The 24,669-nt window shown below is 57.9% G+C and overlaps 1 protein-coding gene across 2 annotated transcripts; it reads right to left on the reverse strand.

The window, feature by feature from the left end:
• Window positions 1–2,689: 2,689 nt before the first annotated feature.
• Window positions 2,690–22,906, reverse strand: CBX7 (chromobox 7). 2 transcript variants are annotated; one of them, XM_003989269.5, is made up of 6 exons: window positions 22,611–22,906; window positions 20,382–20,425; window positions 13,187–13,252; window positions 9,116–9,182; window positions 6,169–6,520; window positions 2,690–5,818 (listed from the first exon to the last, which is right to left on the reverse strand). In XM_003989269.5, the coding sequence occupies exons 1-6, from the start codon at window positions 22,677–22,679 to the stop codon at window positions 5,664–5,666; spliced, it is 753 nt and encodes a 250-aa protein (XP_003989318.1). In that variant the 5' UTR covers window positions 22,680–22,906; the 3' UTR covers window positions 2,690–5,663. The 2 variants fall into 2 exon arrangements, with proteins under 2 accessions (XP_003989318.1, XP_019691153.1); XM_019835594.3 differs by having other exon boundaries at window positions 6,169–6,241; window positions 22,611–22,905.
• Between the last annotated feature and the right edge of the window lie 1,763 nt (window positions 22,907–24,669).

The following is a 24,669-nucleotide window of genomic DNA, read 5'->3' on the forward strand; positions in this document are numbered from 1 at the left end:
CTGCCTCTTTGGTCTGTACTTCTCCGCTTCCTCAGAGACCACGACCACCTGCCACGGATCCGATCGGGGTCTTTGATTGTGCTCGCTCGACCCTAGATGACTCCCGCCACGCGCTTAAGCGAGTTCCGTCCTTCTCCGGAGAAGGCTCTTTGAACGCTGTAGTGAATCTTGAAGTCTTTTTGTTGATGGTTCGCACTTTCCCGATAAATATGGGAATGAGGAGCCGTGCGGGGCGACTGTCCTTCCAACTGTCGACCCCTGCTCCCTTTCTCTTGCCCCTGACTTGTTCGTGCCTCGTTCTTCTCTCGTGCGCCGCTGGATTTGTGCCCATTGGAGAGCACTCGCCGCAGAGAAGATCTCACAAGGAGGACAGGGTGAGCCATCTATCCATCTGACAGGGGACGACAGCCAGCCTCTGCCCTTGACAGCCGGTGCCTGCACAGTAAGCCCGCCAGTGGAATGACCATAGTGGGTGTGACACGGAGGGTGTGCGTGGCCTGGCCGCCCGGGCTTCCTTTCACAAAGTTGTCCCGAGGCTAGTTCCCATCGCTGATGAATGGCCAACCTGTCAGAGGCAGGTGCCGAGGGTTCACCCTCGATATGGCATCATCCTTCAAGGAGATCGGCCGGACCCTTCGTGGCAAGGGTCGATGACCCTTCGATTACACTGGCTTCCTTCCCTGCTGGAGAAGTCGGCGGTTCGCGCTTAGCAGATCGGACACCAACGCGCGATGAGGGTTTGCCTTCTCTGCCCACACCACCCATCCATCCCATCACCGCCACCATCGCCCTGCAGAGCTGGGCCATTGCCCGCCAGGACCTAGTGTGGACACCAACAGTGCTGTGTCCAGGGAGAGCCGAGGGGCAGACGCTACACTGGTCCTCCCCACCGCGACAGTGTAGACCCTGGTCAATCAGAGGTCGACCTGGTTTCCGGCACAGGGTAAGGAATTCCTCGGAAGCTACAAGTACCAACCGGTCACTTTGGCGAAAAGCGTGGTTACTTAACTGATGTGGCGAACTGACCTTGCTTACCCGAGATGCCAGGGCCACCGCCACATGCTGCGGGTAGAGAGGTCACTGAGGCATCTCTCGGTGCCCGGTGGCGACTTTAAACGGGCACTCACGGCAAACTCAGCTGATCTGACAAAGACGAGTCGACAAGGACTCAGACTCTTCGTGGACAAGAGGCTGGGTCACCCCACCAGGCAGACAGCCTGGACCAATGGGAACTCGGGCTGAGTGAGGGAGATGGTGAGGGTCAGACACAGGCTTGGGGTTGGCTATGGCACCAAGGACTCTCGCTGCTAAGTCTTTGTTTAGAGAGCGTAACTGGCCACCGCCTGGAAGACTCCACGAGAGTGAATTTGTGTGGCGAACACACAGAGGAGCGGTGTGAGGCGTGGGCCGTGTCAGACGCCTTTAGTGGCCCCCCGGGCACACTTGGCCTCGGCTCTGGGTCAGCTGTGGAAGGGGACGGTTCCGTGTGCAATTAGACTGGCAGCGTGTCTCCACTTTCTACCCCAGGCTCTTCCAATAAGACAGATGGGGTAATGGATGGTGGCCGCTGACATGTGCAAATCTTGGAAGTTGGGGGCTGGGTTCGCGAACCCTGGGGCAACCCTTGACCAGCGCTCAGGGAATAATGCTCCCGGCCCTCATCCTTCGGGAATGGGCGACTCTGGGCAACACGTGTGTCCTTCTGGGGTGACCTCAGGTGGAATGACACAGTAGTAGCCATAATGGCGACCTCAACAGCCCACCTCATTGAGGCTTCTCCTCCTTCCCTGACCCACTCTACCCCCCTCACCCCTACTCCTTGGATCACTTCCCAAATAAAACCCCTGTCTTGGGCTCTGCTTCTGGTGGTGACCAAGGCACCTCCAAACCTGCTTCTCCTCCTCTAGCCTCCACCCACACGAAGAACCACCATCTACCCAGTTGTCCAAACCGGAAACCGGGGCATCATCGTGACGCCTCCCTCGCCCTCACGCCAAATCGTTTCCCAAGTCTTGGTAATTCTACCACCTAAGTCTATCGCCAGCCGATCCGTTCTCCCTCTTTCCCTGACACATCCGTGGCTGTGGGCACCACCACTCCCCACCTGGGCGGCCACTGGGAGGGTGGGGACACAAGTTGACTCTTACCTGTTCTCTATTACCAGTCCTGCACGCTCCTGTTCGGTCTCTACCCTGAGCCCAGCATGAGCCTAAATGCAGAGGAGGGTAGCAGACCCTCCCAGCCCCCACTCATGTTTGCTCTGACCGCCAGTTTCTGGGCCCAGACAGGTGTGCCGAGCTCAGCTCAACGGTAGGTGAGCATCAGCCCATGAGAGTCCAGGGTTCCAGAACCTGCAACTGCAGAGACTCGGGATATGGACCACCCCTGGGTTCTAGAAAAGAACACTCTTGGCAGGAAGCAGAGAAAAGGTGAAGGGATCCCGGCCTCTGAGGACACCCTGGAGGGACCCTAATGGTGGGCGCCTGCCCATCTATGCTCCAGCCTCCAGTCCCCAACCACTTTCCCACCCCCACCCAAAGTAATCCTGCTGTGCATCTGGAGGGCTCAGAAAATGTCCAAGATCACGGTCAGCAAAATGGCAGACCTGGGACCTAAATCCCTGGGGGCTGGAGCTCCTTCCTCTGCCCAGCTGTGACTCCGCCGAAGACGAAGGCTCAAATGCAAGAGCTTTTTTTTTTTTTTTCAAAATCATCTTTAATGTATTTTTAATAATTTTTTTTGCCTCATTTACCAGATAAATCATCTAAATAAATAGATGCTATACAGTCTCTTACCAATATCAGTACAAAAATAAACCGCGCTCTGCGTCCGCTCTAGCCCTCCCAGCACACACTCACTCGGAAAAGGCATGTGCTTGGAATCAACTCACACCCCCAACCCTCCCAAATACATTCACGTTGTCTGAACAAAGCTCGACGCTCATTCCGCGCAAAGGCAGCGTTCCTGTGCTGAGACGTGGAGGCCGGGCTGGCCACTTACAAAGCAAAGCTAAGCCACCTTACACGGGCATAGCGGCCCCCGCAGGAGGGGAGTCAGCAAGGGGATCATCACCCCGGAGGGATGACAGGGCTCGGCTGGGCATCACAAGTGGCCGTGTGGGGGGGGGGGTGGAGGAATCCTCTCCTCGCCCCATCCCACAGCAAGAGGAAAGTACCGACCGGGCTCTCTACATTCAAAATGGGTGGGGGCTGGAGGGGGGGAAGACAGGGGGCCCATCTCTTTCTAAGAACCCCCACCCCTGCAAGTACTGGCCTTCTGGGGAGGGGTGGGGTGGGAGCTCAGTGTCCCAGGCCCCACTGGGACGCTCAGGGCTGGGAAGAAGCCTGCCAGGCCGCACCCAGCCCCTCATAGAGGTCTCCATCCCACGGAGCCGCGGGGAGCCCCGGCTCCCAGGGTTCTGCCCTCTCTGAGACGCGGGATGCTGAGGAAGGGGCAAGAAGCATTTTGCTGCAGCAGACAGAACATCAGCCGTCCACAAAGAGCCCCCCAAATCTCCAGGCCTGCTAATTGCACAAACAGCTCTTTCAAAGTGCCCATGAGGCAGGAAGAGGTCCCATGTCCCCTGGGGGAGGGGGGGGTTCCTTCTATTGCAAGCCGCCAGCCGGGTCCCAAAGCCACGGGCGACGGCATTCAATCAGACAGACCCCCACCCCCGGCCACCCTCCCCACCACCCTCACATCTGTGGGGAGCCCCTGTCCTGGGAGACACCCCCCCCATTCCAAACTGCCCTGCCCCGACCCAGGGTCTCCCAGCTGGGCAGGGTGGTGTCCAGCTGCCCCTCCTTCCCTGGTCCACCCCCACATACTCCTCTAGAGTCAACTTCCCAGGCTGGGAGGAACCACCAGAGGGGACCACCCCCCAATGGAAGCACTGAATTGACCCTGGACAACGAAGGATTAAGGAGGGAGGGGAGAGAGAGACTCAGGGATTTAGGAATCTTGCCAGCAGGGCACCCCAAACAAAAATGGGGTACAGGCTGTCTTTGGTTTGGGAACTTGGGGAGAAGGGGTCTGGGGGAAGAACCGCCCTATTCTTGCCTCAGCAGGGTTCTGCTGACTTCCTCAGGACAAAGCAGAGTGGGGAGAGAGCCCTGGGAGAGGGCGGGAAGGCCCCCCCCCCAAGCGCCCCCACTCTGATGATGGGGGAAAGGGAGAGGGAGCCAGCCTTTTACTTTTGCTCCCCCGGCGCCCCCCCCCCCCCCGCCCCTGCCATCTGGCTTTTTCTCCCTTACAGGGCTGGGGCAGGGGAGAGGGGGAGAGGACGCTCCTCATCGCCTGGGAAGCCACTTGCCCTCGGGGCACATTTGCGCAAACCAGGAACCGAGGGCCCCTCCTCCTGGCAGCCACAGCCCCTTGCCGGGTGGGCCCGGGGCTTACACACAGCCTGACCCACCGTCCACCGCAGCCAGACGGCAGAGAGGCACAGCAGAGGTCCCCCCAAAAGGAAAACTAGGTCGCTCCCGGCTGTGGCATTTCGGACGAATGGGAAGGGGACACGGAATGGGAGGAGGGAGAGTTTCGGGGGTTGAAGGCTGCCCTGAGAAGGTGACGGGACGCTCCCTCCCTCTCTGGGAGGGCAGAAAAAGAGAGGAGTGGGTAGGGTTGAAAAGTCACCTGAGTCAGAGAAAACAAGAGCCCCTCGGGGAAGAAGGACAGGGCCCAAGTGCCTCAGAGCCAGTGCTGACCCACGGCGCACCTGCACAGACACGCGCACACCTGTGGCCGGCCAGGTGAAGCCACAAAACCCCACCGCATGCCGGGAGCATCGGGGGCCATCCTGCCCTCTGCTGACAGCTGTGAGCAAACGGAGTTGGGACAGAGCCCGTCACACGATGTGCTGTACAAGGGTGGTTAAGGGTGGGGTGCCCCCGACAAGTTCTCAGGTGCTGCGAATCGCCCCGCATTCCCCAGGTCAGCGTTTCTGAACAGGAGATTTGCAAGGCCCACGGCCCACGCCTGCAGGCAGCGCGCGTGGTCGCGAGGGCACGGGGCCGGGTGCGCCCACCTCACGGGTCAGGCGATGCGGGTGGGGGAGCTCCCCGGAGAAGGGGCTCGGCGGGCAGCCACCCCCAGGGGAAGACCTCTCTGAAGGGTCTGGAACGCACCCCAGCAACCTCAAAGCCTTCCTCCTGCCCCCTCATTTTGACCCAGTCCTTTTTGGCCAAAGCCAGCCTCCGTATCCCACCACAAAGCTGGGGTGGAAAGTGACACACAGCGACCCACCCCCACCCGCCGCCCCCAAAACGGAAAAGGGAAACCAACCAAAAAGGCGGGAGGGGGTGGCTCAAGGGAGAGGGTTTGGGCCTTCCCGTTCTCCTTTGGTTCCTGGGACCAGCTGCTGCGTCTCTAGAGAACACTGGTGGTGGAGGCATCCGGGGGTGGGGGGCCCAGAGACGGCACCCTGACCGACAGAGCCATGCCGGGCCTCCCCAGCCCCCCAGACAGACCACCGAGCCTTTCTGTAAACATCACACGCAGAGAAAGGGGCGAGGTGGCGGGAAAGTGTCAGGATCTTCCCCCCCTTCTCCTGTTCCATATATTTTTAAATAAAATAATTACCCCGCCCCCAACCCCTCCCCATCTCTGGAAGTCCCCACCCCAAGCCCAAAAGCAAACAGTTTACGAAGAGTAAAAACGGTGACTCAGAACTTCCCGCCGCGGTCCCGGAAGAAACCTTCAGCCGCCTGGGCCTCGCGGAAGGTGACGGTGACGGAATTGGCGGTGATATCGGTCACTGTCACTTCGCTCGGGGGGAGCACGGGAGTCCAAGGAGGGGGCCCCTCGGCCAGGTCTGCATCTGCGGCAGCCATGGGAGAGAAAGGCAGAGAGATGGGGGACAGCGTTGACGACAGCGTAGGAAAGGTGGGAGTGGGAGGCGGCATGCAGACCCCCGTCAGCCCAGCACCGGGTCCCCCTCCACGTCCGCGGCCAGGTCGGGGCCTAGCTCAAGGCTGGACACACGAGAGGACGCCACTACATTTATCTTCCCTGCCTGGACCAGTTCACCCACAGTGGGACCACGGGAGGAGGGGGACCAGGCTGAGCCGGGCCCTCTCGGGGCCTTACGGCAGCTGAACCTGATGACTCGCGGGGACTTTCCAGCTCTGAGGGGCTCTGGGACTGGGCCTCGGGGCCTGGCCACCTTACCCTCCTCCTCGGGGGGCTGCTCAGCAGGCTCCCACTCGCTGGCCGCCTGCAGGACGTCCGGGGCTGCTGGCTCCTGCAGGAAGAGCTCCCGTGGATGGCTGTGACTCTCCAGGTCGGGCCCGCGGGGCGGGAACTTCTTGCGTGAGAGCCGCAGGTACTTGTGGGCCTTGCGCGGCTTGCGGAGCGGGAAGGGCAGGGTGGGCACCAAGGGGCCCTTGTCCACCAGCTCGGGCGCCCCTGCCTTGACCACCCCCTCAGGGCTCCCGCTGCCGAGTGGGCGCGTCAGGGAGAAGCACAGCTTCTCCTTGCCCTTGGCCTTGTGGGAGCTCCGCAGGTCCATGCTGTACAGCCGCTGCGGGGGCAAGCCAGGGCACGGCGGGTCAGCCCTGCCCTCCCCGCCACTGCCGCGCCTTTGCTCATGCCGTTCCCCCCCCCGCCTGGACTGCCCTTCCCTGCGTTCCGTGGCCCGGAGCCGGCCATCACCCCGACCCCCACCCCGGCCCAGAAAGCCAGCCCCGAGCAGCCCAGCCCCAGCCCTGGCCGGGTACAGCCACTCATCCTGGCCCCACGGGGCAGCCTCATCTCCCCAGGGGGTTGTAGGTGGCACCGGGATGGGGGCTGCAGGGAAGATTACTCTGGTGCACAGCAGAGGAGCGTACAAGAGGTACAGACTGAACATCGACCAAGAAAAACCAAATCTCGGTTCGTGAAGCAGACAAACGAAGGAGTTCTTCTTCATCACAGGAAAGGCACTTCTGCTTACTAAAGGACCCCCAAAGCCGAAACAGCCAGGCCGCCGAGGAGATGGTGTGAGATGCAGGCCATAAGGCTCCCGGGGCAAGTAACCAGGGGCGCACGCGGCACTGGGCGCACGGTCACGCGGCCACAGGGACAGTGCTCTGCCAGCAGCCTACAGGCGCTCCAGGTGCTCCTCCCCCTGAGCGGCGCGGGCCCAGCCCCCTGCCGATGCCCCGTCTCACTCTCGTGAAAATGGGGCCGGAGGGCACGTTCTCCCGCCACGCAAGGGCTGGATTTTTGTACTCCGGGGATTTGACTAATTGACTTTGGCAGAAATTTAGACAAATCCACGAGAGATCCCTGGTGCTAAGGCGTCGGGAAGGCGTGGATCACGCTGGGACGGTACCTTCTGCTGCCACCTGTCACCAGGGGCCAAGAGTCTCCACGGAGAGCGAGGCCCTCAGATGGGGCCTGCCGGTCAAACATCTCCCAGTTGGGAGCAAAGCCCACATGCGCAGGCTCCATTCGCCAGTGCTGCCCACTAATGCCCGTCACACGGCATGGGGCATGGGTGGTTATGGGACAGGAGGAGGGCCGACCAGGCGGAGATCGGGACAACACTGCCATGCCGGGAGGGCTTATCCGATGGCAGCTTTACCAAAACCTGCTCCTTCGGCCCGGCTCACAGACCGTCACGAGCCCAGTAAGCTCCTCCCTCCTGCTGCCCACAGAGCGAGAACCTGCCCACAGCCGTCCAGGAGCACCCAGGGCCAGACCTGGGTTTGAATCCAGCTCTGGGTAAACTACCGGCCTCCCTGAGCCTCGGTTTCTTCGTCAGTGAGACGACGAAGAAAAGAGTGGCCAGCCTCTGAGACCGCCCCAACGATGCCCGCCTCGGGGAATTCACAGCCATGGGCAGTCCCCTGGAACCCTGGGCACTGTGGGTTGGGACCTCCGAGGCTAAGTCAGTAAAGACCCTGTGCTCCCACCTTCCTCGTGCTCTCTCTCTCTCACATCATCCACTCTGGGGGGAAGCTAGTGGCCACACTGCAAGGCCACCCGGGAGCCCTTGGAAAGTACCAGGCCTCTTGTCAACATCCCGTGCTGACCTGCTGGCACGCGAGCAGCCGGCCGACGGTCCAGCCCCGGTCAAACCTCCAGATGAGTGCGCCCTGGCTGACATCGTGACCGTAACCTGAACTAGAAATCACTAAGGAACCAGCCACAGGACCCCTGACTTCCTGACCCACCGGGACTGGGTGAGGTACTAAGTGTCTATTGCTCTAAGTTGCTAAGTTCGGGGCTAGTTTGCTACTTTCCTTCCTGGGACCCAATTCACACCAAACCCTGTGAAAATACCCATCGCATGAAGGGAATCCCACCTTATCTGGCAAAAGCCCCAGGTGATCTCTAATCAAGGGTGGGCAGGAGACTGGACATGTCTCCTCACCCTGCATGGGGACCAAGAAGCCTTATTTTTGGCTTCAAATACCCGGGTGAACCTTATTCACTTAAGGAGAGCAGGTACGCCGATCACCCCAATTTTACAGAGAACGCTCGAGCTCAGAGAGGCAGAGAGACCTGCCTCAAATCCCACAGCCACATCACTTCAAACTTCACCCGCGTTCCAAGCAGACCAGTGATGTCAGCAAAGTGGCCCCAAGACCTGGGTAACTTGGGGTGTCCCAGAGTCTAGACACACCCCCCCTGCCTGTGGCAGAGGATTGGAAAAGGGGGCCCCACAGGTTTCTTCTCACTCAAAAACGACACATTTCTAGGGCATTTCAAGACTACAGTCTCAGAATTCTGAGTGTCCTTTTCTTGGATTCTAAAATCCCAGGCTCCCACGTTTCCTCAGTTCTAACGTGTGTGTGTCTGAGGTTCTCCAATGTTACCATCTTGTGTTCTGGTGACTTTGAGCGTGACGAAGGCTAATTTACAAGATTCTAAGCTTTCAAAAGTCTAGGCTCCCACCAGCCATAGACCCATCTTCCCCCGTACCCACAGCACCTCCCGCCCAGGCTGTTTTCCTTCCTCACCTCCCCCCGTGGAGACGGACCCACTAAGTCCCCACCCCCCCGTGCCCTGGGCAGAGCAAAGAGGTTAAGTGGTTCGGCTCCACTGGCTGGTGCAAATGCATGGGGTGGGGGAGGCTGGCAGGAAGAGCAAGGGGGGGCCTGTGGGTGGGCACCAAGGCTGGTGGCGTTACCTGCAGCAGAAGCCGCTTGGGTTTCGGACCTCTCTTCCTATACCCCGACGCTCGGTCTCTCTCCTCCCTGGGGTGCAAAGCAGATGGCAGAAGAAAAGCAAACACTGGTGACATTTAAGGGAAAGGAAAGCATCCGCTCCGCCCAGCCCTCCGCTGTCTACGGGGAAAGGGGGCACCCACCACAGGCCACCCCCCGACCCCGGAGTAGGGACTCCTCCCCATTGCCCTCATTAGACCGTAACAGTGGGGTCCCATGTTCGTATCCCAGGGCCTCGGTCTTCCCCTCTGACAAAAGGGGAGGGCACAGCCACCGGTCCTAATGCTGAGGAGGGACGCAGGCGACATCTCCAAAAGCAGGCGTGTCTTTACCGGGCTCCAAGGTCACGCCAGAGCCCCGCTCTGCACGCCACTGGGAACACCCTCCAAAACAAAACAGTTTCCACCCTCAGGAGAGTTGTATAGAAACCTGCCAGTCAAATTTGCCTCAGACGTCCCAGGGGGGCTGATGAGCACGGGCACGGTCCTTCTGTAAGCGAAGCCCTGCCCAGATGTCCCCCCATTTGGGATCTGCATGAACCTGGTGGAGAGGACAGGCCCTCACTGTATCATCTGGTTGGGCAAAGGGAGGAAAGCTCGCCTGTTCGGAGTCCCTGGTGGATGCCAGGTTCTCTGCTGGGTGCCCTCCCCACAACCCACCTGCACAAACACACACACAACCCAAGGATGTGTACAAAGTCACACGGGACACATGCGAGACATCGCAACAGAGACTCCAGCAACAGCTTCAAAGCCATTTTCATCCCACCTTTTCATTTCATTCCATCCCACTTTCTATAGCTAGCCCCCACTGCAGAGGCCATGTGGGCAGGAGAGAGAATGCGGGGGCCGGGAGCGTGCCCCCTTCCCGCTGCGGGCTGTGTGACCCGGGGCGGTCTCTCCATCTGAGCTCAGCAAAACCGGCGAGTCCCAGGCAGCTGTCCCACCGCCAGCCCTCCTCGGGGCGGCAGCTGTCTGCCGTCTCCAGGGGTGCTGGGGAGACGCACCTCGCGTGGGGCCCTCCCTCCCTGCCTGTGCGCTTGGCCGCAGCAGGTCTGCCCCGGGGCCCCGGAGCCGGCGTCTGAAAGCAGCAGCCAAGGCGCTGTGATAGCAGCCGCTCGGCCGCCAGGAGGGACCTGCCAGCCTTTAAGGGTGAGAATCTTCTCTCGGAAGCTGGTGCTGGGCACCAGGACACCCTGTTCCAGGCCCAGCTCTCCCCTGATCCACGGGAGACCCTGGCCGGTCGCTTCCCCTCTGGACCTCAGTGTCCTCGTCTGGAGCGAGCGGTCGCTTCTCAGCCGGCCACTGGGGCTCCTGGGAGAAGCAAGAGGGGTCCCTGGGATTTATCGAAATAGGGGAGAGAAAAAGCTAAAATGATAAAGTGAGGTGGAGGAGGAAGGGAAAAAAAGAAGAGAGGAAGAGGAGGAGGGAGTAGACAGGGGGAAAGGGAAGGGCCTTAGGGGAAAAGAATAATGATGGGAGCGTGTTTGTGACGTTAGGTAAGTGTGGCGTATGATCATCACGTACCGGACGCTCTGCACAAGGCACTGCTCTACCTAAGGCCCCCCTGTGAGGGAGCCACTATTACTATCCTCATTTTATAGTTGTGGAAACTGAGGCACAAAGACGCTAAATGACTTGCCCCGTGCCAAAATTCTGACAACTTCTGCCGCTGAGCTCCGGGCTCCAGGCCGAGTGAGGGTCAGGCCCAGGGTCCAATCAGGGCCCCCAGGGCAGGCCTGGAGCCCAGGCCACATGATCCGGGTTTCCAATCTGCAGCGTGCATGCGTGCGTGTGTGTGAGTGTGTGCACGTGCATGTGTGAAGGGGGAGAGGTCCATTCTATCCAGTCCTTACCACCCAGGGCCTGGTTTCTGCCAGCCTTGGCTCCTACCCATCAATGGCCAGTGCTGTAGGGCTGTGGCGACTTAGGACTCGTACCCTCTCGGCCTCTCCCTGTGGGCGGGACTCCCCAAAAGAGCCCCCTGGCCAGACTCCCTCTGAGTCTCTTTAAAACCCTGCAGAGCAGGTGTTCAATGGACATCATCCCTCTTTCGCCTCCTTTTCACCAAGACTGAGAGAGAAGTCGGCTGAAAGTCACACGGTGGATCTGTATAAGCTCTTCGTTTGTTCCTTAACTATTGACTTTCCTGACTCACTCAAAATAACATCCGGATCTTGCACCAGGACCTACACGGCCCTCCCTGAGCTGCGCCCCCCATTCCCTCAGCTGCCCCATTCCTGCCTCATCTCCCACACCTTATCCGGCTCACATCACCCCAGCCAGCCACACTCACGGCCACGCTGGCCTCCGTGCTGTTCCTTAAACACCGGCTCTCACCCCGGGGTCTTTGTACTGGTTGTTCTCTTTACCTGGGATGTCCTCTAAAATGCTCATTGGGCTCAATCCCTCGCTTAATCCGGGTCTCTGGTCACACCCCCCACCTAACCACCCACTGACCCCTGCACCCCTACCTACCCCCTCTCTCTGCCCCCAACCCTGTCTTTGCAGCAGTTATGACCATCTGATACTGTATACGGGTTTTTTTTTTTTTTTGATGGTTTTTTATTGCCGGTCTCTGCACTGGAGCCCCATGAAAATGGGGTTGTCTGTTGGTTTCGTTCCTTGCTGTGTCCCCAGACACCTGGAACAGTATCTAGCACACAGCGGAACCTCAATACCTGTTGCACAAATGAACGAACGACCCTTAGTTACCATCGGGAAGATAATTCACACACGTGTGCCCACACTTACTGGCCTACAAAGTGCTTTCAGAAACCTTGGTCCCCATGAGAGCCCCATGAGATCAGCACTCTTATCCCCACTTCACAGATGGGGAAGATGAGGCTCCAAGAGGAAAAGGCCTTGCCCACCGCCACACAGCTGGCGAGTAGCAGAGCTCGGATGCTAACCCAGGACTTGGGCACCTGCCCGGCGCTCTCCTCGCTACAGTCCGGGACATCCCACAGGATTTTCCCAAGCACCCAGGGGCAAGAAAGCAGCTGAGGGACAGGCACACCCTGATTTTTAAAGGAAAGAACCATGGAAGGTTTTCCTTGGAATCGGCAAGAGGAAAGTTCCTGGGGGAGAAGCCATGGGAAGAGGGCAAGGAGGGCCAGAGGAAGGGCATCTGACTTGGAGCCAGAAGCCCTGGGTTAAGTCCTAGGCGGGCTGCTTCCCAGCTGCGAGACACCCGGACAAGCTCCTCAGCGCCTCAGAGCCTCAGTTTCCTCATCCATCCAATGAGACCCTCATCCCTGTCTCAGGAGGCTACCGCGAAGGGCCAAATGGAAACAATTTTATGAAAAGATCCCGCCCTGCAGGGTCTCCAGGGAAGAGGCAGGAGGGTTTGGGCTGCCTGCTGGCTGGGAGGTTGGTCAAGCTGGAGCTCATGCAGCAGACGGGGATGGTGAGACTCAAAAGGCTCCCACACCAGGAGAAACAACATTTTGTCAAAGGCTCCCCGCTGAGATGCGCCCTCACTGCCCACCGGTGGAGCTGCCGATCGCTAACCAACCTTCGGAATCGGAGCAGAGCACTGGCAGGTAAGGGAGACTGAGGTAAGGGAGCTTTGCCCGGGGCCACTGAGCTGGGAGGCGGCCAAGTGGGATGGACCAGAACTCAGATGTCCTTGCTCCAAAGCCATGGTCCCTGGCCCTTCTCCAGCTTCACCGGACCTCCCTTCGCTTGGTGGGAGAATCTCTCTCTGATCCGTCCCCAAGGCCATGACTGGGCATTACTGATACTGTGCCCCTCACACAGGGCATCTGTGAAAAGCACTTTTACACTCTTCGCGGCGACTGAAACCCCAACTTTAGGGAAACCGGGGCCGGTGTTATTACAGACGGCCCATTTTACAGCAGAGAGACCGAGGCCTGGGGAGGTTAGAGAAGTGGCCAGCGTCACTCAGCGACAGGAATGGGACCCAGGACCCCCAGCTGCAGACTAGACCAGGCTGTCCCCACCAAGTCCCCGACCCCCATGCCCATGACCCTCATCCGGAGCCAAGCCAGCGGCAGGCTGAGGCCCCCTTACTTCTCCTCATAGGCCATGACCAGGCGGGGGTCCAGGATGTGCTCTTCTGGCTCCCATGTGCTGTACCTGGGGAGAGAGATGAGAGGTCAGACGCGGCCCTGCTCCCCACTGGCATTCACAGGAGCTACGGCAGTTCCACCTGGGCCCACTGGGGGCAGGGGCGGGGCAGGCTTTTGCCCCTTCCCAGGTCCAGCATAATTGTCACCAACTCCCGAGAGCTGTTCCTGGCTGCCCAGGCTGGGTCAGGAGGCTCCCACGACACTAGGACTGCCCTCATTCTGAGCACCGATCACATCAGCCTCTAAACAAGTGTGTCTAACTCCCAGTTAGACCTCGTGTTCACCTCAGAAGCACAGGGTCCTTCTCCCAGGATTCCCTTCCGATGAGAGGCATGAGCATGTGGTCAAGAGCGGAGGCTCTAGAGCCAGACCAGCCGGGTTCAAATCCCAGCCCTGCCCTTGCTCGCCACACAACCTTGAAGGATTTCCTCAACATTTCTGTGCCTCCATTTCCCCAACCATAAAGAACTCCCGTGCTGCTTAATGCATTCACCTAAGGGCTCCGTGCCTATTCCTTTTGCTGTCCCTAGCCGTCCTCAAGCCCTGGCCCCAGCATGGCCCTCTCTGCCTGGGCAGAGCTACTCCCTCCCTCCTCGGTACACATCTGCACCTTCACGGCCAGGTCTGAAGTTCCCTTGTCGGGCCCGGCACGCAGCAGGAATTTGGTAGATGTCTAGTGACTGGCACAGAGATGCCACGGCAGGCCCCTTGGTATTTCCACCACCCCCACACCAGAGACCATCCTCTGTTGGGACAGATCTGGAAGTCAGAGCTCAGCAGTTCCATAGCTCAAGCCACCTTTGTTCCACATGCACTATCATTTACTTAATATCTGCCTTTCAAATAGATCACTTTTTTTTCAAGTGTATTTATTTATTCTTTTTGAGACAGAGTGTGAGACGGGGAGGAGCAGAGAAAGAGAGGAGGAAAAAGAATCCCAAGCAAGCTCTGCGCTGTCAGCTCAGAGCCCCAAGCGGGGCTCGAACTCACGAACCACGAGATCATGACCTGAGCCGAAATCAAGAGTCGGACGATTAACTGACTGAGCCGCCCAGGTGGCCCTAAAGCAGATCATTTTTTTTAGTTTAATAATTTTACTTTAAAATCAAACTTTAGGGGTGCCTGGCTGGCTCGGTCAGAGGAACATGCGACTCTTGGTCTCGGGGTCATGAGTTTGGGTCCCATGTTGGGTGTAGAGATTACTTAAAAACATAGATTAAAAAAAAACCAACTTTATATCACTTCATGAATGGAAAAACTAGTATAGTTCACCATAAACAGATGCCAGTGCATAAAAAACTAAAAGTTTTAAAACACAAATCTAAATGTATGCATACACATACTCAAACATACAATACACATACAAACATACAAATACGGATGTGTGTTCATGTGTGCGCACGTATGCATACAAACAACACCAGAGCCGCGGACTAGGATTCTGACCCAGGTGGCCCCCAGCTGCGCTGGGTAAGAAGGGAGGTGAGAAGTGTCATGGAGGTGTTAGGAGGCAGAAAGAGGCTGGGGGCAGCCCCTCCTCGGGCTGCCTCCTAATCAGCCGAGCTAAAACCTTCACCTTCAACTGTCCTGGGACACTGATACCCACCAGCAGTCCAATCCGGGTTCGAACAACAAGCTACCCAAGGACAGAATCCTTTCCTCCTTCCTTCCACGGACGCCTCTGCGCACCTACTGTGCGTTGGGCCCCGTGTCAGGCTCTGCGGACTCAGCGACAAAGGTCTGTGCCCTGAGGACCTTATAGCCCTTACCCAAGTGCCACAGGCCCAGCCTGATCGGGCACAATGACACCTTCCTTGTACGTGCTGTGCTCTCCTCCTGACGGCCAGTCCCTCGGTGACCACCTCCTCATCCTTTAGGAGCCAGGCCCTTGTAGCTTCCCCTGACATCCTCTCCAAGCTGCCCCACTCCCAGCCTCCTCCCTGCTGCTCGCCACAGCCTGGGCACTTGGTACTTCCAAATTTATTGATGAACCCAGCTGGTATCTTGGTTGGCAGGCTGTAAGCCCTCCCCAGGGTGCCCAGCCCAGCCCCAGTCCCTCGGTGCTCTGGGAAAGGTGACAGAAACCACTGCAGAGTTTTGCTCACCCTGAAGAAATGCTAAAAGTGAAACTTTTTTTTTTTTTTTTTTTTTTTTTTTTTTTAGTAGTTGGAGTAATGCCCAAAGTGTAAGCAACCAGAGACTGGCAAAGACTCCAAACCTTCCTCTCCCAAAACAAAGGTTGACTTTCCCCAACTGTAACTAGAAACAAGAAAAGAGGAGTTTTGTGTTCCTCCTGTGTCCTCTGTCCTCTGCCTCGCCCTCTCTGCTCTGTTAAAATCTCCCTACAGTGTTCTAGTCCTCTCTGTCCTGCCCACTTCTCCACTGCCCTGCCCATTTCTTTGTTGATGGAGGTGCTGTGTGGTTCCTGGCAAGTCCCCAACCTCCTCTGGACCTCAGTTTCCTCATCTTAAGAATCACCACCATCATGGTAGCAGCACGAGTGCCAGGGACTCCTCAATTCCTCACAAAACCCCTATGAGGTAGGTTACCCCACTTAAAGACGAGGAAACGGAGGCACAGAGGGTAAGCATCTTGCCAAGGTCACTGAGACAGCACGTGACCAGTCTGAGGTTGGAACTGTTGAATCTTGGCCACCCTCTCTACCTTTGGGTCTCTCACACGTCACTGCAGCTGGCTCCCCGCCGGACCGTAATGTCTTCGGGAGAGGGGCAGTGCCCGACTGACCATGCCCTGTGTCTGACGGGGGCCTCGTACACAGTACGTGCACAGAAAGGGTCAGTGGATTCAGGGGACATTGTTACTGGGCTGGGGCTGCTGGGGGTCTGAAACAATGGGAGAGGGTCAGACCAGGCAGCAGGCCAGGTCCTGCTCCGTGCTGCGCGAGAGAAAAAGGAGGGGGACTGCGCTACGTCTCACTTCCCCCGACATCCCTGTCCCATGAAGTGGAGGCCATTAGCCCCGCTCCGCAATGTGGAGAGAGAGACCACGTCGAGGGCAAACCCGCTTTGCGAAGAACTGGGCGCGGGCAGATGAACACCCAGCCGGCGGGGCCCACAGCCTAGATACCACGGAGCTGAGTCTACGGGTCGCAGGGCGGGATGGGGCGGGGCGTGCAGGGGGGCGGGCGCGGGCTGGGCGGGAACGTAGCGCTCCGAGGGGCGGGGCGGAGAGCCCCACTTGGCTCCGCCCCGCCCCCTGCAGCGGGGCCGCCGTGAACGCGCACGCACGAGGGGCGCGCCCCGGATTACCAGGCCAGCCAATGAGGGGCGGGGGCGGGGACGGCGCGCGCCGGCTCCGAGGTAAACACGGCCACGTGACCGACCGCCCCGCCCCCTCCCCCCGCCCCCCCCCCCCGCTCCCCCCCGAGTCCGGGTAAACAGGCTCGCGGCAGCCCCGCCTGGGCTCCGCTGCGCAGGCTCCCGCCGTGCAGGGGGCGGGGCCCCCCAGAGCCAGGCCCGCCCTAGTACCCCCACCCTCCCATTTAAAGCCCTCCAAAATACGAAGCAGCGAGGCGGACTCGGGTGCGCCAGTAAGTCCGCCGCTGGGGCCTCCAGTTACTCATCCGTGAAGTGGGACTAATGTGAGAATTAGTTGTGCGAACCCACGTGAAGCACTTAGTTCAGCGTGACCCATAATAAAAGCAAATACTCGTTAAGAAATCAGTTCCAAGCAAGTGCAAAAACCTCCCAGGCCCCAATCCTGGACTCTGCCGCTGCTGCCCAAACCCTGCGCTGGAAGGAGATGACGCCCTTCCTCTGCCCCTGGCATTGCTGTGAAACTTTTCTGGTCTCAGGCAGCCTTGCCAGGGTCCTGTGAGGCTAGGGCTCCATTTTACAGGTGGAGAAATGGAGGTGCAGAGGTTGAGGGCTTTGCCCTGGGTCACACAGCTTGTAAATCTACAGAACGAGGGTTCAAAGGCAGCCTGGTCTGCCTAGGCACTCCAAAGTCTAGGCACTTCTTACTGAATAGTCAAAAGACCAAAGGACAAAAGATCCTCAGTCACCTTTGGCAGAGCTGACTGTGTATCACAGGGGGCTAGGTCCCCAAATTCTGGGGTCAGGCAAACCATAGTTCAAATGATCCCAGCTGTAGATGACCCTGGGCATGGCCTCCTCTGCTGTGGATTTGTTTCCCCATCTGTAAAATAGGTTGCCATGAGGCAATTAAAAATGGGCCAATACCTGACTCAGACAAGGTGCTTACTGACCAGCAGCCTGATTATTGCTGTTCCCACTGACAATATCATTACCAAAGCTCCATGGAGGCAGTCCTCCCTAAAAGATGGGGTAGTATTCACAAGTGGTAAAAGAAAGAAGAAGGGAGGAATGCATTCCCAGAAGGGGAACAGCAGTCCTGGGCAGGCTGAAATAAGTGGGGTACCTGACAGTCTCTGTGGGGCAGAGAGCCTGTACCTGGTGACTTAACATCCATCACCCTGTTCCCCTGGCCCCTCCCTGGGCAATTTGCAGTACCTTCCAGAACAAACAAGATAGCTCCTCTGCCCCATCTGCTGGGGATGAAGGGCAGTCATTTGTCTGCAGTTGGGGAGAGAAAATGGGCAAAGCATGTAATGGCCTAAAAGGGGCCTGGCACAGAGTGTTTGTTTAAATCATGGTTTCTGTTAACTTAAGCCTCCTTGGCCACGGCGAGGAAGGTGCTGCTGAGCAGGAGAATCAGACTCTCCCCCCAGCCGAGGCTCCCAGGCCCGCCCAACTACCCACTCCCCAGCCTCTTTCTCAGCCTCTTCTCCAAGCAAGGCCCCCTGAGGAGACTAAGCCCCAGTGGATTATAAAAGGGCCTGGGTTCTCCTGCCCTCCCCCTGACTGAACCTGTCTTCCCCCAAGTCAAGTGGGGTGATACAGCAGGTGGCACGGGGTTGGAAGTTATACTCTTGTAATGATCCCCCCCTTTGGGCCTCAGTTTCCCCATCTGAGGACTGACCCAAATCATTTCTAAGGCTATGTTGAGTTTTTGTGGCGAATGGGATTTCCCAGATCCCTTTCCGGGCTGCAGGGAAACCTAGAAGCTGAGCTGTCTGACTTTGTGTTAACGACAAACATTTCCTAAGTGCCTGGTCACCTGAGAAAGCACCAGTACTTTATCTCCATCATCTAATCCTCACAACAATGCTGTGACACGGGCCTCATTATTCCAACCTGGAGATGAGGGACCACAGGCCCCACCGTGTTGGGGACCTGGACGGCTGTGAACCAGGCCAGGAACCCAGGACCAATGTGCAGGAGAGTCAGGGGTGCCCCAGGTCACCTGGTCAAACAGGACTCCCAGAACCTTTGGGGAGTCACCAAAGGCAGGCATTAGGGCCCCCCTGGTGGTCTCGGCCTGTTAAGAAACAAGTGGCGTCAGGGTGAGGGGCTCAGGCCAGGAGAAGCACGAGGGACTGCCTTTGGAGTGCCAGGCCCTTCTCTCCTGGCTGAAGCTCTGGTAGGCAGACATACCCGTTTGGGATTTAAAAAGTGGAAGAAGGAAAAATAATAATAATAATAAAATAAAATAAAATAAAATAAAATAAAATAAAATAAAATAAAATAAAATAAAATAAAATAAAATAAAATAAAATAAAATAAAATAAAAAAGTGGAAGAAGGAACTTTTCATTGAGAGGTACCTCTGTTTAGAGAAGGAAATCTTTCAAAAGATGGGAGTCTACAGAGGAGGAAAAATAGCCAATGGTGCTGTGAAGGCCAACAGGCTGGTGACCACGCCCCAGTGCAGTGCCTTCTGGCGCACAAGCTGAGTGGGGAGCGTGCACCCAGGGAGTCAGCGCTCCTGCGGCCGACCCTAGTAATCTTTCTTTCCTAGCTCCCCCTCAACTCGTAACTGCTTCTTCACCCCGATGAGTCCACCTCTCATCTGCCGTGAGGAGCAGGGGATCCCCCTCCAGTTCTGGGGTGTTGGGGAGGGGGCAGCAGGGGCAGCGGGAGCCAACCAGCGCATTATCTGCTGGGCCAGCCACCGACCCCAATCCTCAGGGCGCCTGCAGGGTGCCCCGAACACACGGGCCCAGACTTTCACCGGCAAGGTGAAGGAGCCTGGGAGAGGGGAGCAGGGCCTGGCCGAATGAGCCTGTTTTGTAGAAAGGGAAGCTCAGGTGACATAGGCTGTGTTCCCCTCTGCTCTGTTTCCCCATCAGGCTCCCATGATGCTCCTAGAATCCAATACCAGCTCAGCCCTCAACATAAACACAGCAGAAAGCCCCCTGCACAGAGAGCAGAGGCTCTGGGCCAAGGGGGTTTCCAGGAGGGCAAGGAGGCAGGGCACCCACAGACCAATGAAGAGGCCCCACGACTTGCTCAGTCCCTCCCACTCCCACCGCCCTGTTGGGAGGTGATTGGCTACTAGGAAGGTTCCTGATTGGACCTTAGCAGGAGAGGTGGAGCCACTGAGAGAAGTCCTGGATCCAGCACCCTGTCCCCCAACTCCAAGATGGAAGAGGCACAGAGGAGACATCCGCAAGCAGGGAGGCCCAGTTCAAGTCCCACCTCTGCCTCCACTTGCTGTGGGACCTAAGGCAAGGCGCTTACCTTCTCTGAGCAAGCTTTCTCATCTTTAGAGATCACCACCATACCTGCTTCACAAGGCTGTATGGAAACCTGCTTGGTAGACTGGAGAATGCTGTCCAAAGGCATAGGGGGCTCAGGCTCTGCCCCTAGCTCTATGGCACTGAGGACTCATGCTGCACTGGCTAGACGTGCCTAATCCAGCCCCACAAACCCGCACTCGGCCTGTATTTGTTCTGCCTCCACCTGGCGAGCAGCCATCTCTGAAGCCAAGACGCTGGGCCTTCACCTCCCAGGTGCCAGGAAAGGCCAGAAGGAGGGGAGGGGAGGCTGCAATCAGTAGATGAAGCTCAACCCAGAGAAGAGCAGGAGAGAAGAGGAGCTGGGGCCCACCTTGGCCCTCATGTCCTTCTAGCCCCTCAGCTGGCAGAGGGGACACTGAGACCCAGAGAAGAAGATGATTTAACCAAGGTCCAATGGCCAATTACTAAAGCAGCTAGCTAAAAGCTAGGCAGGAGAGAGGCAAGAGGCATAGAGAAGGGTGAACAGGTAGGCAGACACACAGACACACACACACACACACACACAGGAGCCTTACTTTGGAGGCCATCCTTTCCATTTCACCAGATATTCGACTTTACCCTGGGAAGAAAGAAGAGCAGAAACAGTGAGACACACGGCTGCCCCCAAAACCACTCCCGGGACAGTAAGGCCCAACGCCTACTGTGCACTGATGTTCCCCCAACACATACACAGCCCAGGGATACGCCCCCTCCCACAAGATCCCCCACCAACCCAGAGACACCCAAACTTTGGCTGCTGCATGATCACCCCTGGACTGTCCTTCCTGCGAAAGCACAGGCGCACATCTGGCCCCAAACATTTCTGGGGCTCCTGCGGCAGAAGCTCAGAGCTCGTGTCACACATGGGGAAACTAAGACCAAATGGGGCAGGTGTCGCCAAAGATCCAGTGTCCAGAGTCCCAGTGCTAAGACCGTAAGTCTTAACTTCTTAGAACAGAAGACGCTCCAGGTCCTAGAAAAATTCCTCACTGGTGTGTTTCCCGTGGTGCTGGCCCCACCAGCCAGCCCCCTCTCTGGGAGAGGATGCCTCCGGCCCAGAGGTGACCCCCAGAGACTTTAGGACTCTCAACTCAAAAGACCCTGGTGGGACCCCAGAGAAGACTAACAAAGTCTCCACCTTCAGAAGTGGTGGTCACATCTCTAGTAGTTACAAAATAGAGCCTGACCCCTCCCTTCCTCACTGACCGGGCCTGGCTTTCCAGTCCAAACCCATCCACACCGAAACGTTAAGACCAAGACGTGTCACCTCCTCAAAGAGGCCTGCCCTGACCGACCTTGCTAAGGCCATCTCTCCCACCTTCCACCTCTCTTTCTGCATAGCACAGGGCCCCCACTTGAGGACATCTGCATGTATTTCCTCGTTCGTTATGTGTCTCCTCTGCCAGAATACCAGCTCCATGAAGGAAGGGATGCAGTCTTCCCTGGGGCTGAGAATGCTGCCTGGTACCTAACAGGCCCTCAAAAAATATGTTTTGAATGAAGGCTGAAGGAACGATGTTCCTCACCCTCCACGAAGAAGGAGGGTAACCGCTGTATCTGTTTAGGCTGCAGTGCATGGAAAACACTGGGCTTTGTGGAATAAATTAAAATCGAGGAAACCTTGGAAGAAGGGAGAAGGAGGCGGAAGGGCAGCCCCAAGAGTTCAACCCCATCAGAGCTGGGGGAAAGGAAATCCCCACCTCAAACTTCACCCTTGGCCCAAGATGCGGGGACTGAGTTTTCTCTCTCCAAGGAAGATGAGCTAGCAATGAGCCAACTGGAGCTCCCGCTCTACCCCCCATCTCTAGCTTGCTGTGTGACCTTGACCAGGTCATTTCCTCCGCCTGGGTCTGAGTCTCTGCCTCTGTCAAACGGGAGGGAGAAGGCGATCTCTAAGACCCCTCCCAGCCCTGCCACTGAAGCCTCCCAAGGGGCTGCAGAGAGGAGACGTGGGGACAGGATGGTGGTGACTGCCAGAGGATGAACTTTCCCCAAGGGCTTCCATCCCCAACCTCCAGCGCGAGGCGACCACTCTGCAGACAGGTGCACAGGACGTACGGACCGCCAAAGCCAAGCCCTGAGGCGCGGGTACCCGAACCCAGTGGAATAGATGCCTCCTTAAATTGCAGGGCGTCTGTTTGCGAGGCGAAGGGAAGGGGGAGGAGCTTAGAGGATGCCCCGGCGCCGTAGGCGGCTTCACTGAGCCTGGCCGGGCGGGGCTGAGAGTTGGGGTGGGGAAGACAGAGAGGTGTGCGCTGGAAGACCGGGAAAAAGACCGAGGTGGGGGTAGAAGGGATCCGAAAAGGTCGAAGTCCAGAGTTAGTCTTCGGAGGCGGGAGGCTGAAGCTCCGCCTCCAACTTCAAAGGTCTCGGTACCGAATCGAGAATCTTGAGTTCGAGACCCAGCTCCGACGCTAACACACCAGGCAAGCCTTTTCCTCAACTTGGGCCTCGATCTCCCCTTATTTAGAATGAGGGGAGGTTGAGGAAGGATGGCGTTCAGGATCCCTACAGTCTGATCCTACTCTCCAGCTCTGGCGGGCTCAGCTGCCCCCAGGATGCTGGGGCGACAACTTTTATTCTACTCCGTCCTACAAGGCGGCGGGGGAAACTGAGGCACGGACTGGGGGGACGAGCCCAGCAGCGCGGAGCTGCCTGGGCCCCCCGCCCCACTTTTCCCCCTCGCCGCCAGCGTGGAGGGGACGGTGCTGGGGACAACAGGGGACCCCACAGGGGTCCTGGGAGCCGCCCCCAGGCAGCCTCACCTTCCGCACGCGCTTCTTCCGGATGCTCTCCACCGCGAACACCTGCTCGCCGATGGCTGACAGCTCCATGCGGGGCGGCGGGCGAGCGGGCCCGGGGCCGGGCCGGGCCGGGCCGGGGGCGGAGCTGCGGGGCCGCGGCTGAGGCGCGCGATGCTCGGGCCGGCGGGGACCCCGTCACCCTCGCCCGGGCGCGCACGCGCACGCGCACGCGCGCACACCCCCTCGCGCTCCCTCACGCCGCCGACGTTCCATTTTTGAACCTGCGCAACGTTTTCCTCTGCGCGAGCGAGCGAGCGAGCGAGCGCGCGAGGAGGGGGCGGGGCGGGGGCTCGGCTCGCGCCCGGCAGGTCACGCCCCTCCCTCCCGGGCCTCCCTCGCCCCGCCGGCCCCGCCCCCTGGCCCCGCCCCACGATGGAGCCCCGCCCCACCCGCCGCCGCGCCGCGGGCCGCGAGCTCCTGTTCTGCGGAGCCGGCCCGCGGGACTTATTTGGCGCCGGTGTTGCTTGGCACTGGGGCGGAGCGAGATCTTAATACCGAGACGCGTTTCTTTAAATGCTCCCGGCGACCCTGAGAGGCCGGAAACGACACGCCCCGGTTGGGCAGATGAGAAGCGGGCCGACCTCGGAGGCCAAGCGGCCCGCCTCCTACGGGGGACGGGCGGGGCCGGGGCGCGGACCCCAGAGCGGCGGGGGGGCGGGGCCAGCCGAAATTTCCTTCTGAAGACAGGAGGCCTCTAGATCCGGGCTCCGCGGCGGCGTGGTTTGGCCAGTCCTAAGCCGGCGCCTGCCTGTTCGTCAGTCTGTCTGTCCGTCCGTCGGGGGCTGTGCGGAGGGCCCCGGCTAGGCGATAATTCGCGGCAGGTGTGCCCGGGGCGGATGGAACGTGCACACCGGGACCGGTTTTGCTGCCACGCGCTTGGCGCTGGGCATCCAGTAGCCGCTCCACTGTTTGTGGAATGAATGGATCTCGAGGTCCCAGCCTCACCCACCCCAACCCGCTTCCGTTTTCGCTCCCGCGCCACCATTCATCCCCGCCCGGAAGCGCGCCCCTCCGGCTCCCACCGCCTACCTGCATCGATCCCAAGTCCTGCCTCTCTGTCCTCTCCCCTCCACACCCCTCGTCCTTTCCTCTGGGCTGCAGCCCTTTCCGAGCCCGCGTCCACACAGTGCCAGAGAGCGCTTTCTAAAATGCAGATGTGACTGGGTCACCTTAGTGCTTAAAAACCTCCCATAGCTCCTTATTCCGCTCAGAATAAAGTCCAAAAGCCTCAGTCTGGAGCACAGAAGAAAGAAATGATAGATTTACACTTGATTTTTTTTTTTTTTTTTTTTTTAATCAGAAGCCAGCCAGAAGGCGCTGGAATGATTTATCTAATGTCCCGGGAAAAAATAACCATCATCTTAGAATTATATACCCAGTGAAAATTTATTCCAAGAATTATGTGCCCAGTGAAAATATCTTTCCAGGAGGAGGTGGAATAAGATTTACAAATGCTAAGACTAAGTCTTTGCCACTAGCAGACCCTCCCTAAAGGAAATTCCAACGGAAGAACTTGAGACAGGAAGAAGATGATCACAGACAGGTCTGATGCAATAGGGAATAAAGAACAATGAAGAACATTGATAATATAAGACAATAACAATGCCTTCCGGATAAAAATAGAATTAAAATACACAAGAACAATAGCATATAACTTGGATGAGTGGAGTTAAAGGGTTCTAAAATCCTTTTTTTTTTTTATTCAGGAGGACAATGGAGATATGAAATAACACAGACTTGTTAAGAATGTCATTCATTACCAAGGTACACTAAAAGAATGGAACTGCAGTTTATAATATTTATTCAAATTCTTTTTTTTTTTTTTCAACTTTTTTTTTTTTTTTTTTTTTTTTATTTTTGGGACAGAGAGAGACAAAGCATGAACGGGGAAGGGGCAGAGAGAGAGGGAGACACAGAATCGGAAACAGGCTCCAGGCTCTGAGCCATCAGCCCAGAGCCCGACGCGGGGCTCGAACTCATGGACCGCGAGATCGTGACCTGGCTGAAGTCGGACGCTTAA

The sequence above is a fragment of the Felis catus genome, chromosome B4 (genome assembly GCF_018350175.1).
Source record: "Felis catus isolate Fca126 chromosome B4, F.catus_Fca126_mat1.0, whole genome shotgun sequence".
Classification (NCBI taxonomy): Eukaryota; Metazoa; Chordata; class Mammalia; order Carnivora; family Felidae; genus Felis; species Felis catus.